This window comes from Fringilla coelebs (genome assembly GCF_963513975.1).
Source record: "Fringilla coelebs genome assembly, chromosome: 30".
NCBI lineage: Eukaryota > Metazoa > Chordata > Aves > Passeriformes > Fringillidae > Fringilla > Fringilla coelebs.
Window position 1 is genome coordinate 1485711 of NC_140056.1, and position 12366 is coordinate 1498076.

General features: G+C 62.3%; 1 protein-coding gene across 1 annotated transcript; it reads right to left on the minus strand.

Annotated features, from left to right (window-relative positions):
• Positions 1 to 3489: 3489 nt before the first annotated feature.
• On the minus strand, positions 3490 to 8022 carry ZBTB39 (zinc finger and BTB domain containing 39). The gene is made up of 2 exons (XM_084223688.1): positions 7976 to 8022; positions 3490 to 6719 (listed from the first exon to the last, which is right to left on the minus strand). Exon 2 carries the CDS (start codon positions 6624 to 6626, stop codon positions 4497 to 4499), a length of 2130 nt encoding a protein of 709 aa, XP_084079814.1. The 5' UTR covers positions 6627 to 6719; positions 7976 to 8022; the 3' UTR covers positions 3490 to 4496.
• Positions 8023 to 12366: the final 4344 nt, after the last annotated feature.

A 12366-nucleotide genomic window follows, 5' to 3' on the forward strand; every position in this document is an offset into this window, starting at 1 on the left:
TTTTATGGCTTGATGAGATCTCTCAAATGAGATATCTGAGATAATTTTATGGATTGATAGAATCCCCTCTCAAAGGAGATATCTGAGATATTTTTATGGATTGTTGAGATCCCCTCTGAAATGAGATATCTGAGGTATTTTTATGGATTGATGAAATCTCTCAAATGAGATATCTGAGACATTTTTATGGATTGATGAGATCTCTCAAATGAGATATATGAGATATTTTTATGGATTGATGAGATCTCTCAAATGAGATTTCTGAGATATTTTGATGGATTGATGAGATCCCCTCTCAAATGAGATATGTGAGATATTTTTATGGATTGATGAGATCTCCTCTCACATGAGATATCTGAGACATTTTTATGGATTGATAGAATCCCCTCTCAAATGAGATATCTGAGATATTTCTATGGATTGATAGAATCCCCTCCCAGCCTCCTCTTCTCCAAGCCCAGCTCCCATGTCCTCCCCTCACCCCTGAGCTGCCCCAGACCCCTCAAAACCATTTTGATCTCATTTCCCAGCCCGTGGAGCTCCAGTTCCTGGCAGAAAAGGCTCATCCAGGTACAAACCCTGGGATTCCCCAGTGGGTGGGCTCTGCTCCCACATCCCCCAGGAATGTCCCAAACTGTTCCCCCGAGCCCCAAATCCAGTGGGAGATGATCCAGGGACGGCCTCACCTGCTTCCCACAGGCATTCCTGGGAGGAAAACATTTTATAAAGAAGCAGCTACAAGAGGTGAATGTTTTCCATTTTATTATTCTAAATAAAAAACACACTTTGTGCTGAACAATGGAGTAGAAAAGAACCCGATGTACAACGATTTTAGACATCTACGATTCGGGGAGGGGGGTGGGGTGGGGAAGTTTACAAAATATACAAAACTTTACAGCAAATAGATAGTAAACACTTAAATAGCAGGAGGTCAGTACCTACGATTAACTTAACAAAAAGGTTAGACAGCAAATTCAACTCTTGTTCTTTCTTCTTCTGCTCAGTGACTCTGCTGACAGACCTGGATCCACTGAGAACGGGGGAAAGTGAATTTTGTGTTCGGGGTGGGAGTGAGCCTGGGCGTGGAGCGGGGCCCAGGAGGTTCCATGACCTGGATGCTGCCAGAATTCCCCCTCTGCAACTCCCTCTCCTACCCCAGGATCCTGAAGCAAACAGCTCAGGCTGCCCCAGGGGAGGTAGGTTGGTGTCCCCGCAGTCACCAAGGACAGAAGAGAGCCAGGTTTGCCCGTGGTGGTGGAGAAGGATTGAAATCCAAATTGATTTTGGCTCTCCCAACACTGAACTGGAGCTGCCAGGCAGGCTGGGGACAGGGATGACATCCCTGCCCACCCCAAAGGCTCAGGAACACCCAGGACCCCCCCTCAGATCTCTGACCCCTCGGGGAGTCACCCCCAGGAGCAGCAGCAGGGTCAGAGCCACCCCTGCAGCCCCTCCGCTGCAGATTTGGGGTGTTCCAGGTGGGAATGATCTGTTTTAATCCAACAAACAGAAATCCCCTGGATCAGAGCCAGCAGCAATGGGGGGCTCCTGCTCTCCCCCAAGGCAGGAGCAAGGGCTGGCTGTGCCTGTTGGTGTTTGGGTGTAAAAACTTCACTTTTTGGTTTATGTGCACAAAAGGCTTTTGCTTTTCAGCTTAGCGAGATCCGGGGATGCAGACCCTCCCTGAAGCTCACCACAGCTTCTGGAACATTCCAGGAGGGTCTCAAGGCTCTCCCAGCCTTGTCTATCCCTCACACCCTTCACAGCCACCTCCAGAGCAGCGCAGGTTGTGCCCATCCCTGTCCCTGTCCCCAGCCCTGAGTTCCACGCTCGAGGGGACCCTGTGGGACTGGGTGACCCCCAACGGTCCCTTCCAGCCTCACCCACCCCACAATTCCACCACAGAAACCCTGGAACCCAGAGAGCAGCTCAGAGGAGCCCACAGCAAAGCTCCAGCACTGCCCACAATTCCCCTTTCTCCTGGAAATCCTAACACAGCTCAACACAGCGATGCCAGGACCGCGAGCCTGCAGTTCAGAACTCAGAGCTGACCTTGGCTCTGGTGCCTCCCTCCCTCCCTTCCTCCAAATCCAGGCTCCAGGCCCCCTCCCCGCTCCCGGAGGTAGCTCGGTACCACCCTCATTTTACAGATGAGGAAACTGAGGCAAAGAGGTGAAGTGACTCGCCCAAGGCCACGGCAGAGCTGGGAGAGAGACCCCGGCGCGCTCTGAGCTCTCTGAGCTCAGCCCCCACTGCAGGATGGCCCTTCCTGGGTGTCCCTTCACAGGGAGGGGGCAGCGGGGTGACTTTCCAGGGTTTGCAAATCACTAGTTTAGTTCAGTTTAGTTTAGTTTTGTTTTTTAGTTTTAGTTTTGTAACAGCAAAACTTGACAGAAGCGCAGGAGCCGATCCACGAGAGGCCCGAGCGCTTCTTTGTTTGTGAGGTAGAATGAGTTACCCAAGGGCAATCCCAGCTGGGAAGGGTCTGTTCCTCCCCACCTCTGCCCCACAGCTGGATAACAACAGGGAGATGCCAATCCATGCCCCTTCCCAGCGTTAACACTGCTGGCAACGGCTGACTTCACTGGGGTGGCCAGGAGAGACCCCCAGGAGGGGCCAGGAGAGACCCCCAAGAGGGGCTGGGGAGACCCCCAGAAGGGGCCAGGAGGGAGCCCCCCCATGCTGAGGTGGAGCTGACACAGGGCCAAGAGAGACCCCCGTGCCCAGGAGAGCTCCCCGTGCCCAGGAGAGCCTCCTGCACCAAGGGGCACTGAAATGTAGAGGGGGAGAGACCCCCATGCCCAGGGGAGCCCCTCCATGCTCAGGGGGGACCCCCACACCCAGGGGAGTCCTTCCATGTCCAGGAGAGCCCCCCACATGCAGGAGAGCCCTCCATGCCCACTCCATGCCCAGGAGAGCCCCCCACACCCAGGACAGCCCCCCCACATCCAGGGGAGCTCCTCCATGCCCAGGAGAGACCCCCACACCCAGGACAGCCCCTCCACAGCCAGGGGAGACCCTCCATGCCCAGGACAGCTCCTCCATGCCAGGAGAGCCCCCTCTATACACACTCCATGCCCAGGAGAGCCCCCCACATCCAGGGGAGACCCTCCATGCCCAGGAGAGACCCCCACACCCAGGGGAGCCCCTCCATGCCCAGGAGAGACCCCCACACCCAGGGGAGCCCCTCCATGCCCAGGGGAGCCCCCCACACCCAGGGGATCCCCTCCATGCCCAGGAGAGCCCCCCACACCCAGGGGAACCCTCCACGCCCAGGGGAGCCCCTCCATGCTCAGGGGAGCCCCCCACGCTCAGGGGAGCCCCCCATGCTCAGGGGAGCCCCTCCATGCTCAGGGGAGCCCCCCACACCCAGGGGAGCCCCCCATGCCCAGGGGAGCCCCTCCTTGCCCAGGGGAGCCCCCCAGGAGTGCCCAGCACGCAGCTGGAGAGGCCAAGCCACGGCTGCAGCTCCATGAACAAACTCACATCACTCCAACCACACAGGTTTGCCACGGGAACACATCCAGGCTGTGGGAGGGGGGATCCCTTTGGCAGGAGAAGGGTCCCCCCTCCTCCTTCCAGGGAGTTAAGGCAACAGCTTCATCCTGACTCATCTGCCCAGGGCACGGCGTGAGGCTGGGGCAGAGCAGAGCCAGGACACTTCTGGCTCTCTGCAGCCACCACAAATCACCCCACAAGGAGCAGGGAGCTTCCCCTCCCTCTCCAATCCTCCAGGAGGTCTCCAGGCTCACACAGCCACTTCTGCCCAGGCTCTGCAGGGAGCTCCTGGGGCTCCTTCAGCTCCTGCTCCAGGTCTGGGGGCACGGCAGAGCAAACAGGGCCTGGGAATCTGGGAATCCCCTGCTCCTGGTTCCCTCCTTGCTTACACACTCAGGTGTTTCCTGCTCCTCTCCCCAGAGCACGCTTTGCCCATCTCCTGGCAGTAGCAGCAGAACACCAGGGATGCCCAGAATGTCTTTTTCTTTCCTTTTTTTTTTTTTTCCTTTCTCTTTTGTTCCTTTCCTTCCGAGTCCAGCGCCTGCTCTGGCTCTGTCCCTCTCCACTGAGGTCAGGTGTGAAAATCTTAGCAGCATCAGTTTGTGGACAAGCTCAGGGTTAGCCTGGTCAAGTGGGCTAAAAGGTTCAAAAAAAAAAAAAAAATAGAATCTAGACTCAAAAACTAGTGAGAAATGCTAAAAGCACAGATGGCCTCTAAGAGGACCAGAGGTAAGTAAACACGACAGACTCCTTGAAACAGTGATGTACCTCACGTGCTGTTAATTTGTACAACGCCACCAATCTAAAAAGCCCTAGGAAGGCCCAAAAATTATAATAATTAAAAAAAAAAAACCAAACCAAAACCAAAAAAGAATTCCATCCATGATGCCTGACCATTAAATAAAACAACTTGGTTTTGTTTTTTTTTTTTTTTTCCTTTTCTTTTCCTCCTCCACAGCCTCCATCATTACCACTCCTCCTCCTCCAGCAGCTCCCCATCAGCTATCTGTGTTTTTCTCAGCCTCTTTGGAATGGATGATGTACATGAAAGTCTGCTCGATGGTGAAGTCCGGCGGGAGGCTGCCCTTGTGCACCCCTATGTGCTTGCTCATCAGGTTGAGCGTGGAGCTGTAGTGACCACACACCGTGCAGCGATACATCAGGGCCCCCGAGTGCGTCCTCAGGTGACACTTGATGGTGGAACGCCCTCGGAAGAACTTGTGGCACACCTTGCACTGGTACGGCTTCTCCCCGGTGTGGATGCGCCGGTGGTAGTTGAACTCGCTGGTGTGGGCAAACCTCTTGCCGCACACCTTGCAGCTGTACTTGCTGTTCCCCGGCTGGTTCTGCAGCGCCAGCTCTTCACTCAGGAACTCCTCGGGCAGCTTCCTCTTGGGCAGCCCCTGGGGCTGCAGGCGCTCCCCAAATCCCGCCCGGATGTCCAGGTTGCCCCCGCACTTGTGCTGGCTGACGTGGTAGCGATAAGCGGCCTCCAGCTTGAAGCTCTGGCTGCAGAAGTGGCACTGGAAAAGAGCCTCCTCCACGTGCTGGTGCACGGCCAGGTGCTTCTCCAGGAGCTGCCTGTCCACGAAGCTGCTGGCACACACGGAGCAGGAGAAGACGGAGATGCCCAGGTGGGACAGGGCGTGCCACAGCAGGCTGCAGAGGCTCAGGTGCCGCTGGTCGCACACGCCGCACGTTTGGCTCTTCAGGTTGACGTGCTCCAGCAGGTGGTTCCGGACCGTGTGGAAATCTTTGGCCAAGGGCTTTCCACAAGCAGCACAGGCCAGCTCGGGGCTGGGCCCTCCCCCAAAAACAGCCACCTTCCCCGGCAGGGGGTCACTGGGGTGGACAATGACGTTGTTGTCGAAGACGCCGTCCCGCCGGTGCAGCGTCAGCTGCCACTGGGTGAAGAACTTGGTCTCGCACATGTCGCAGGAGAAGAGGAAGATGCCGATGTGGGACAGCACATGAGTCACCCTGGAGTTACGGTCCTGGAAGTGGGTCTCACAGACCTTGCAGTTCCCCGTGAGCAGGTCCACGTGGTCCCTGGCGTGCTGGCGGATCAGCTGGATGTTGGGTTCCAGAACCTTCTTGCACACCTGGCAGGGCATGGCCTTGCTGTCCCGGCTGTCGCTCTCGAAGGCCAGTTCCTCCTCGCTGTCATCACTCAGCTCAATCACTTCCTCAGACGGGACCAGCTCTTCTCCAGCATCCTCAAAATGCAGCTCTGCCTCTCCCAAATCCTCCAGCTGGAGCTCATCCATCTGCTCGAATCCCTGCTCTTTGGAGTGGTCGCTGTTGCTGGGGCAGGAATTGCTCCCTGTGGAGACATCCAGGGAGGGGTCAGTGGGGAAGAAGCCACCCTTGCCATAGTCACCATTGCTCTGGGCCTTGTACTGAGGGCAGGAGCTGCCAGTGGTCTGTGCCACGACATTCCCACCAGGCTGGGCCCCCAGACCTGCGACCGGAGCAAACTGCCCTGGCTCTGACTCCTGCTCTGTCTTGGGAGGCTGCTGTGGGTGCATCAGGGGAAGAGCCTGGCTGGCCTCACCCACAGCGTTCCTGTCATCCTCTTTGTAGCCGCCCACCACGTCCCCGTGCAGGAGGTAACTCCGCTCGGGGCCGAAGTGCTCCGCGCCGCTCCGCATGTCCCCCAAAGAGTGGCTCTGCTCCGAGGAGGCGCCGCTCAGCACCCCAGCCCGGCCTTCCCCCACAGACAGAGCAGGCTGCTTGGTGATGGCTGAGCTCTCCAGGTCGGGGAAGGTGGAGTGACACGCCTGCAGCAGATCCTCCATGCCCAGCCGCTCCGCCACCTCGTAGATAACCCCCACGTTGATGAGGTCGGTGAAGAGCTCCGAGGTGTAGACAAAGCTCAGGATCTTCTCAAAGTTGGCTGGCGTGATGAAATCCACCACGTAGGTCCTGGCAGCGTCCAGCCCAGTGTTGAGGAAGAGGTTCTGGAAGTAGCCAGCAGCGCAGGCCAGCACGGCCTTGTGCGCGGCGAAGGAGCGGGAGCCCACCAGGATGGTGACGTCGCACATGGTCTCGGAGAGCCGGCACTTGTTGAGTTCCTTCAGCAGGTTGTTGGGGTGGTTGGTGCTGTGCAGCTTGATCCTCATGCCCATCTTAGCAGCTGCTTTAAGAGTCCTTTCTCCTGGTCAGCTCGGCCTTCACGCTTTCATCCGAGGCGGGAGCAGGAACTGGCAGGGCAAGGGGCTCTACAGAGGGGAAACGCAAAAAAAAAAGTTATTTAACAAGCAAAGCAACACCATTCTGGTCATTTTGCACCTTTCTGAGGAGCCACAGAGCAGCTGCTAAGCTGGAGATGGACTAAACCTGTCCTGTCACCTCAGTTTTGGGAAGGAAAAGGCTGGATGTACAAAGCAGCAAAGTCCAAACAAAAAGACACTGACTCTCCACGGCAGCCTGGAGGTCCCACTGCTACAGGGGCAGGGACAGAGATCCTGCTGACCCTGAGCCCAAACCAGAGCCTGTTGCAGACATCTCCCTCTTGTCGAGCTGGGGATGAGGCTCCTCTCCAAAGAGATGTCACTCAGGCTGGACACACCAGTTGGATTCGCCTCTAGGTCCGCTCCAGCTGCAGCCACTTCATTCCTTCACTTCAGATTCCACCTGGACCCCCAAGGAGACTTCAGGCTCTCAGGTGGGATCCTCTGCATTCCAGCCTCTGGATTCCCCCGGGATGGATTCCCCCAGGATGGATTCCCCTGGGATTTCTTGGCAGCGCCCCTCAGATTCCCCAGCTGCCACCACACCTGTCCCGCAGCACCGACCATTCCTCCCAGCTTGTCCCACCGCCTTCGTCCCTCTGTCCTGCTCACAGACACCCCAACAGCTTTGGGATTTCACGAACTTACCCAGGAAACTCTATCCTTAATTCCCCTATTTCTAATTCCCTGCACTCCCCGTCCTGAGACAGGGAACAGCGAGCCCAGAAGGCAGCAAAGAGCGGGAGTTTGGAGGGGCTGGAGCTGCCTCTGCCCCAGCCCCGGGAAAAACCAAAGCCCAGAGGACGAGCTGCTCTCCCGGGGATGGGAGGGATGGGGGAAAACACCACCGGCAGCTGGGGAGGGCGAGGAGGAGGATGAAGATGCCGCGGGGAAGGCTCCGGAAGGCAAACGCTGCCCAGCCCAAAAAGCACCCGGGCAATCGCTGCGGCAATTGGGGATCCCTGCGGAGGGGAAAGAACCGGGCAGAGGATGGGGGCCGGGGGGGCAGCGGGAAGGGGGGAGTCCCGGAGCTGCTCCAGGAGAAACGGGAGGAGATGGAGGGGGGCACAGCGGGGTCCCGGTGGGGCCCGGGGAGCGGGGCAGGAAGGGACCCCGGGGGGAGCCACCAAAGGCGGCGGGAGGCCCCGGAGAGGGTCGGAGAGGGTCGGCGCGGGGCTGGCGGCGGGGGCGCGGCGCGGGGGCCCTGCGGGGGCCGGGGGTGGCGGGCGGGGGTCGCTCCTTACCCGCCCGGCGCCCCGCACCATCCCGGCCCGGCTCACACAAAGGCACCGACCCGCCCCGCGCCCGCCCCGGCCCGCGCCGCCTTCCGGGAGCCGCCGCCCGCAGCGCCCCCGCGCGGCGCGGAGGAACCGGAGCGGGGGCACCGGACGGGGCACACGGACACACGGACACGGAGAGAGACACACGGACACGGAGAGGGACACACGGACACGGAGAGGGACACACGGAGAGGGACACACGGACACGGACACGGGGAGGGACACACGGACACGGAGAGGGACACACGGACACGGAGAAGGACACACTGACACGGAGAGGGACACACGGACATGGACACGGAGAGAGACACACGGACACGGAGAGGGACACACGGACATGGACACGGGGAGGGACACACGGACACGGAGAAGGACACACGGACACGGGGAGGGACACACGGATACGGAGAGGGACACACGGAGAGGGACACACGGACACGGGGAGGGACACACGGACACGGAGAGGGAGACACGGACACGGGGAGGGACACACGGAGGGGGACACACGGACACGGAGAGGGACACACGGACACGGAGAGGGACACACGGAGAGGGACACACGGACACGGAGAGGGACACACTGACACGGGGCGGGTCACACGGACATGGACACGGGGAGGGACACAGGGACGGACACGAGGAGGGACGCACGGAAACGGGAAGGGACACGGTCACGGACACTGGTGTGCTATTTACACACTGACAGGGACATGGAGACGAGCACGGGAAGGGACATGGACAGGGGCACGGACACACGGACACGGGAAGGGACACGGGCACTTCTCCAGTTACGGGGGCTGCCGTGGGGAAGGGACAGGTCGCTGCAGCCCAAGAGCACACGAACCCCGGCCCCGGTGGTCCCGTGGGCTCATCCCCGTGGGCCCATCCCCGTGGGCTCATCCCCGCGGCCCCGTCCCCGCATCCCCATCCCCTGGGCTGTCCCGAGCGGGTCCCGGAGGCGCAGCCAAGACACGGAGCCGCAGTTTGCGCGTGTCCCGCGCAGACACGGGTGGGTGTATAGCGGGGCCAGGTGTACAGGTGTCCAGGTGTACACAGGTGCACGGACACGCGCGCGTGGGGCCGGACCGCCGCGCTCCCGACGGCTCCGTGGGCGCCGGCGCCCGGGACGCTCCCGCAGTCGGTCCCACCATCCCCGGGACACCGGGCACAACCCCGTGGGGGGCTCCTCCCGCCGCTCAGGCCGCCCGCAGCGGGGCCTCTGCGGGAGCGGGGGGTCCCGGGGAGCACCGGGGGGCCGGGCCGCCGCTTCCCCGCCCCGCCTCTCGCCCGGGCTCCGCCGCTCGCTTCCCCATGAGCCCCACGAAGAAATCGTGCATGTCTCCTGCGGAGAGATCGGCCGTCAGCGGCACCGGTACCGGCGCCGGCACCGGCACCGGCACCGGGCGGGACTTACTCTTCTGCGGCGCCGCGGGGGGACCTGGAAGAGACCGAAACGGGTGAGCGAGGACCGGGCGGACCGACACCCTCCCATCCAAGCCCCCCGCCCCTCACCGGCGCCCTCCTCCCGCAGCAGCTCCAGCGCGGCGGCGGCGGCGGCGGCGGCCCCGGGGCTGCCGCGGGGGCTCCACGGCAGCGGCTCCGGGACGGGCATCCCCTGCGGGAACGAAGCGGGTGAGAGGGATGGGAAGGGGTCCGGGGGCTCCCGAGGTCCTCCCGCCGCTCCCCCCCGACGGCCGTACCAGCGCGGGGCCCGGCGGGGCGGCGGGGGCGCGGCGGGCGAGGGCGAGCGGCAGCGCCAGGAGCAGCAGCACCGCCAGCACCGGTCGGTTCTTCATCCTCAGGGGGACACGGGAGCAGCGATCAGCGACGGAGCTTCCCGGGGCTGTCCCGAGCCGGCGACCCCTCGATGGGGCGGCCCGGGATGAGTCTGGAAGCGAACCGGGCTCTGGGGAGGGAAAGAGACGGGAGACGGGGGGCCGGGGGCGGCGGGACCCCCTCTCGGGTGTGAGGAGGAGGGATCACGTCACTTCCCGGGCTGCCGGTGTCCCTTGGACCCCCGGGGGTCCATTATCGGGATGGGGGGAGTCCGTTACGGGGCGTGCAGGGGGACACGGCCCTGCTGTGGCCCTGGAGGTCCCGTGTCCCCACTCGTGGCCGTTGTGCCACGGTTATGCACTCCCATACGAGCCGTGCAAACACGAGTGTGGGGCACGGACACGGCTCAGGCTCCGTCCTGCACGTTCACCCGTCTCAGCACACCCGTGTCCCCTGACACGCTCCCTGGCACACTGGCATCCCCAGGCACACATACCCCTGCCCACAGCCGGACTTGCTTCCAGAACCCCCCACCAAACCCTCCCCAAATTCAAGCGATACCTTCACCCCATCTCTTCCCCCTTCCTGTGCCCTCCTCCAACCTCCGCTTCCTCCTCCTGCCTTCCCCTAACCCCAGCGGGGTGAGGACAGGGCACAGCAGCTCCCCGGGACCCCGGAAAGCCACCGGGGCCGTGGGGGACACGGGGACACAGACCTGCCGAGCCCTCCGGTGGAGTCGAGGGCTGAGGGACCCTCGGCGCCGGTGGCTGCGGAGCAGGGACTCCTCGAGGCGTGGCGGTGGACAGCAGCGGCGGTGGGCAGCGGTGGCGGACAGCTCCCGCGGCCCGGGCTCAGCCGGGAGGCGAAATACCGGGGCAGCGGCTGCTGCACGGCGCTAAATAAGGGGCTCTGCCCATGGTACGGTGTGGGTGGGCGAGAGGAGAGCTGCCAATGGGGGCCGGGGGGGGTGGTACCCCCACCCTGCCGCTTCACGCCCACGCTGTGCTCGTCGCACACACGGAGTCACACAGCGGCACACGCGTGCCCACGCGGGTACCCCTGGGTGGGGGGTCAGCACACGGGCACCGTGCCCACGCGGGTACCCCTGGGTGGGGGGTCAGCACACGGGCACCGTGCCCACGCGGGCACCCCTGGGTGTGGGGGGTCAGCACACGGGCACCGTGCCCACGCGGGCACCCCGGGGTGGGGGCTCAGCACCATGCCCACGCGGGCACCCCGGGATGGGGGGTCAGCACCGTGCCCATGCAGGTACCCCAGGGTGGGGGGTCAGCACGCGGGCACCGTGCCCACGCGGGCACCCCGGGGTGGGGGGTCAGCACCGTGTCCACGCGGGCACCCCTGGGTGGGGGGTCCGCACACGGCACCGTGCCCACGCAGCCCCCAGCCCCTCGTTGTGGGAATGTCACGATGTGTCTGTTGGCACATGGAGACTCCTGGCCGGGCGCTGGGCTGTGCAGACACGATTTGGGGTCTCACGGCGGAGAGGGGATTGGCTAGGCTCCCACCGCGATGTGCACACGTGTTCACCTGCACACACGAGCACAGGTGTGCCCACACACGCGCTCACAGGTACCTCACACCTGCCCCACTGCGGCGCGCCCAGCCTGCCCGCTCTCGCGCCAGGATGTGCCAAGGTGGAAGATGGGGAGGAAAATTTGGGGGAAAAGCAGAGGGGCACAAGGAAAGAGGGAAGGACTGGGCCGACAAATGAGTGCCAAGGGCTCCATCCCAAGCAACAGGCAGCGGTGACTGCTCCGGTGGCTGCGGCAGCCCCCCGGGAAGGCGGCCGGCAGCGGCGGCTCACGTGGCAACACAGCCCGGGGCAGGGCAGCATCTGCAGTGCCGGGAACGTTAATTAAATCGGAGCCTGGCCAGAGACGGTCTAATTAATTAATAACACCTACTTGTGAGATGCCAAGTGCGACGCAGCTGTGAAGAGCCGCGGTGCCCCGGGCTTGTTTACGGCGAGGGGGAAGGTCCCTGTGCTGGGACGTGACGGAGCCGGCGGCGGAGAGCGGGGAGCCCTCGGTGCTGGGACACGGCCAGGCCACCAAAGTGCCACCGTGCACACGCACGTGCCCCGCCCACGTGCGGGAGCTGCCCGCACACGCTCCCCCCTGCACGACAAACGGAGCTCCGGGGCCCACCTGGGAGCTGGTGCTGATGGTGACGTGACGGGGAGGTGGCAGCTCCCGAAGGAAACGCGGGTGATGTGTGGGGACAGGATAAAAACCCTCGTCAAGAGCTTGATGAGTGCAGGGGAAAAAGGCAGCAAAGGGGGGGAGACCCTGTCATGAGGGCTGTGGGGTCCTGGAGGCTGCAGGAGTGGTGGGAGTCCTGAGGGTTCAGGGGGCTGGAGGACTGATGGGGGTCTGGAGGGTTCTGGGGGCTGGGGGACTGGCAGGGGGTCTGCAGGTCCTGAGGCCTGTGGGGGTCCCATGGATCCTGGGGGGCTGAAGGACTGATGGAGCTCCTGAAGGACCTGGGGCTGTAGGGCTGATGGGGTCCTGAGGATTCTCAGGGCTGGAGGACTGGCAGGGTCCCACAGATCCTGAGAG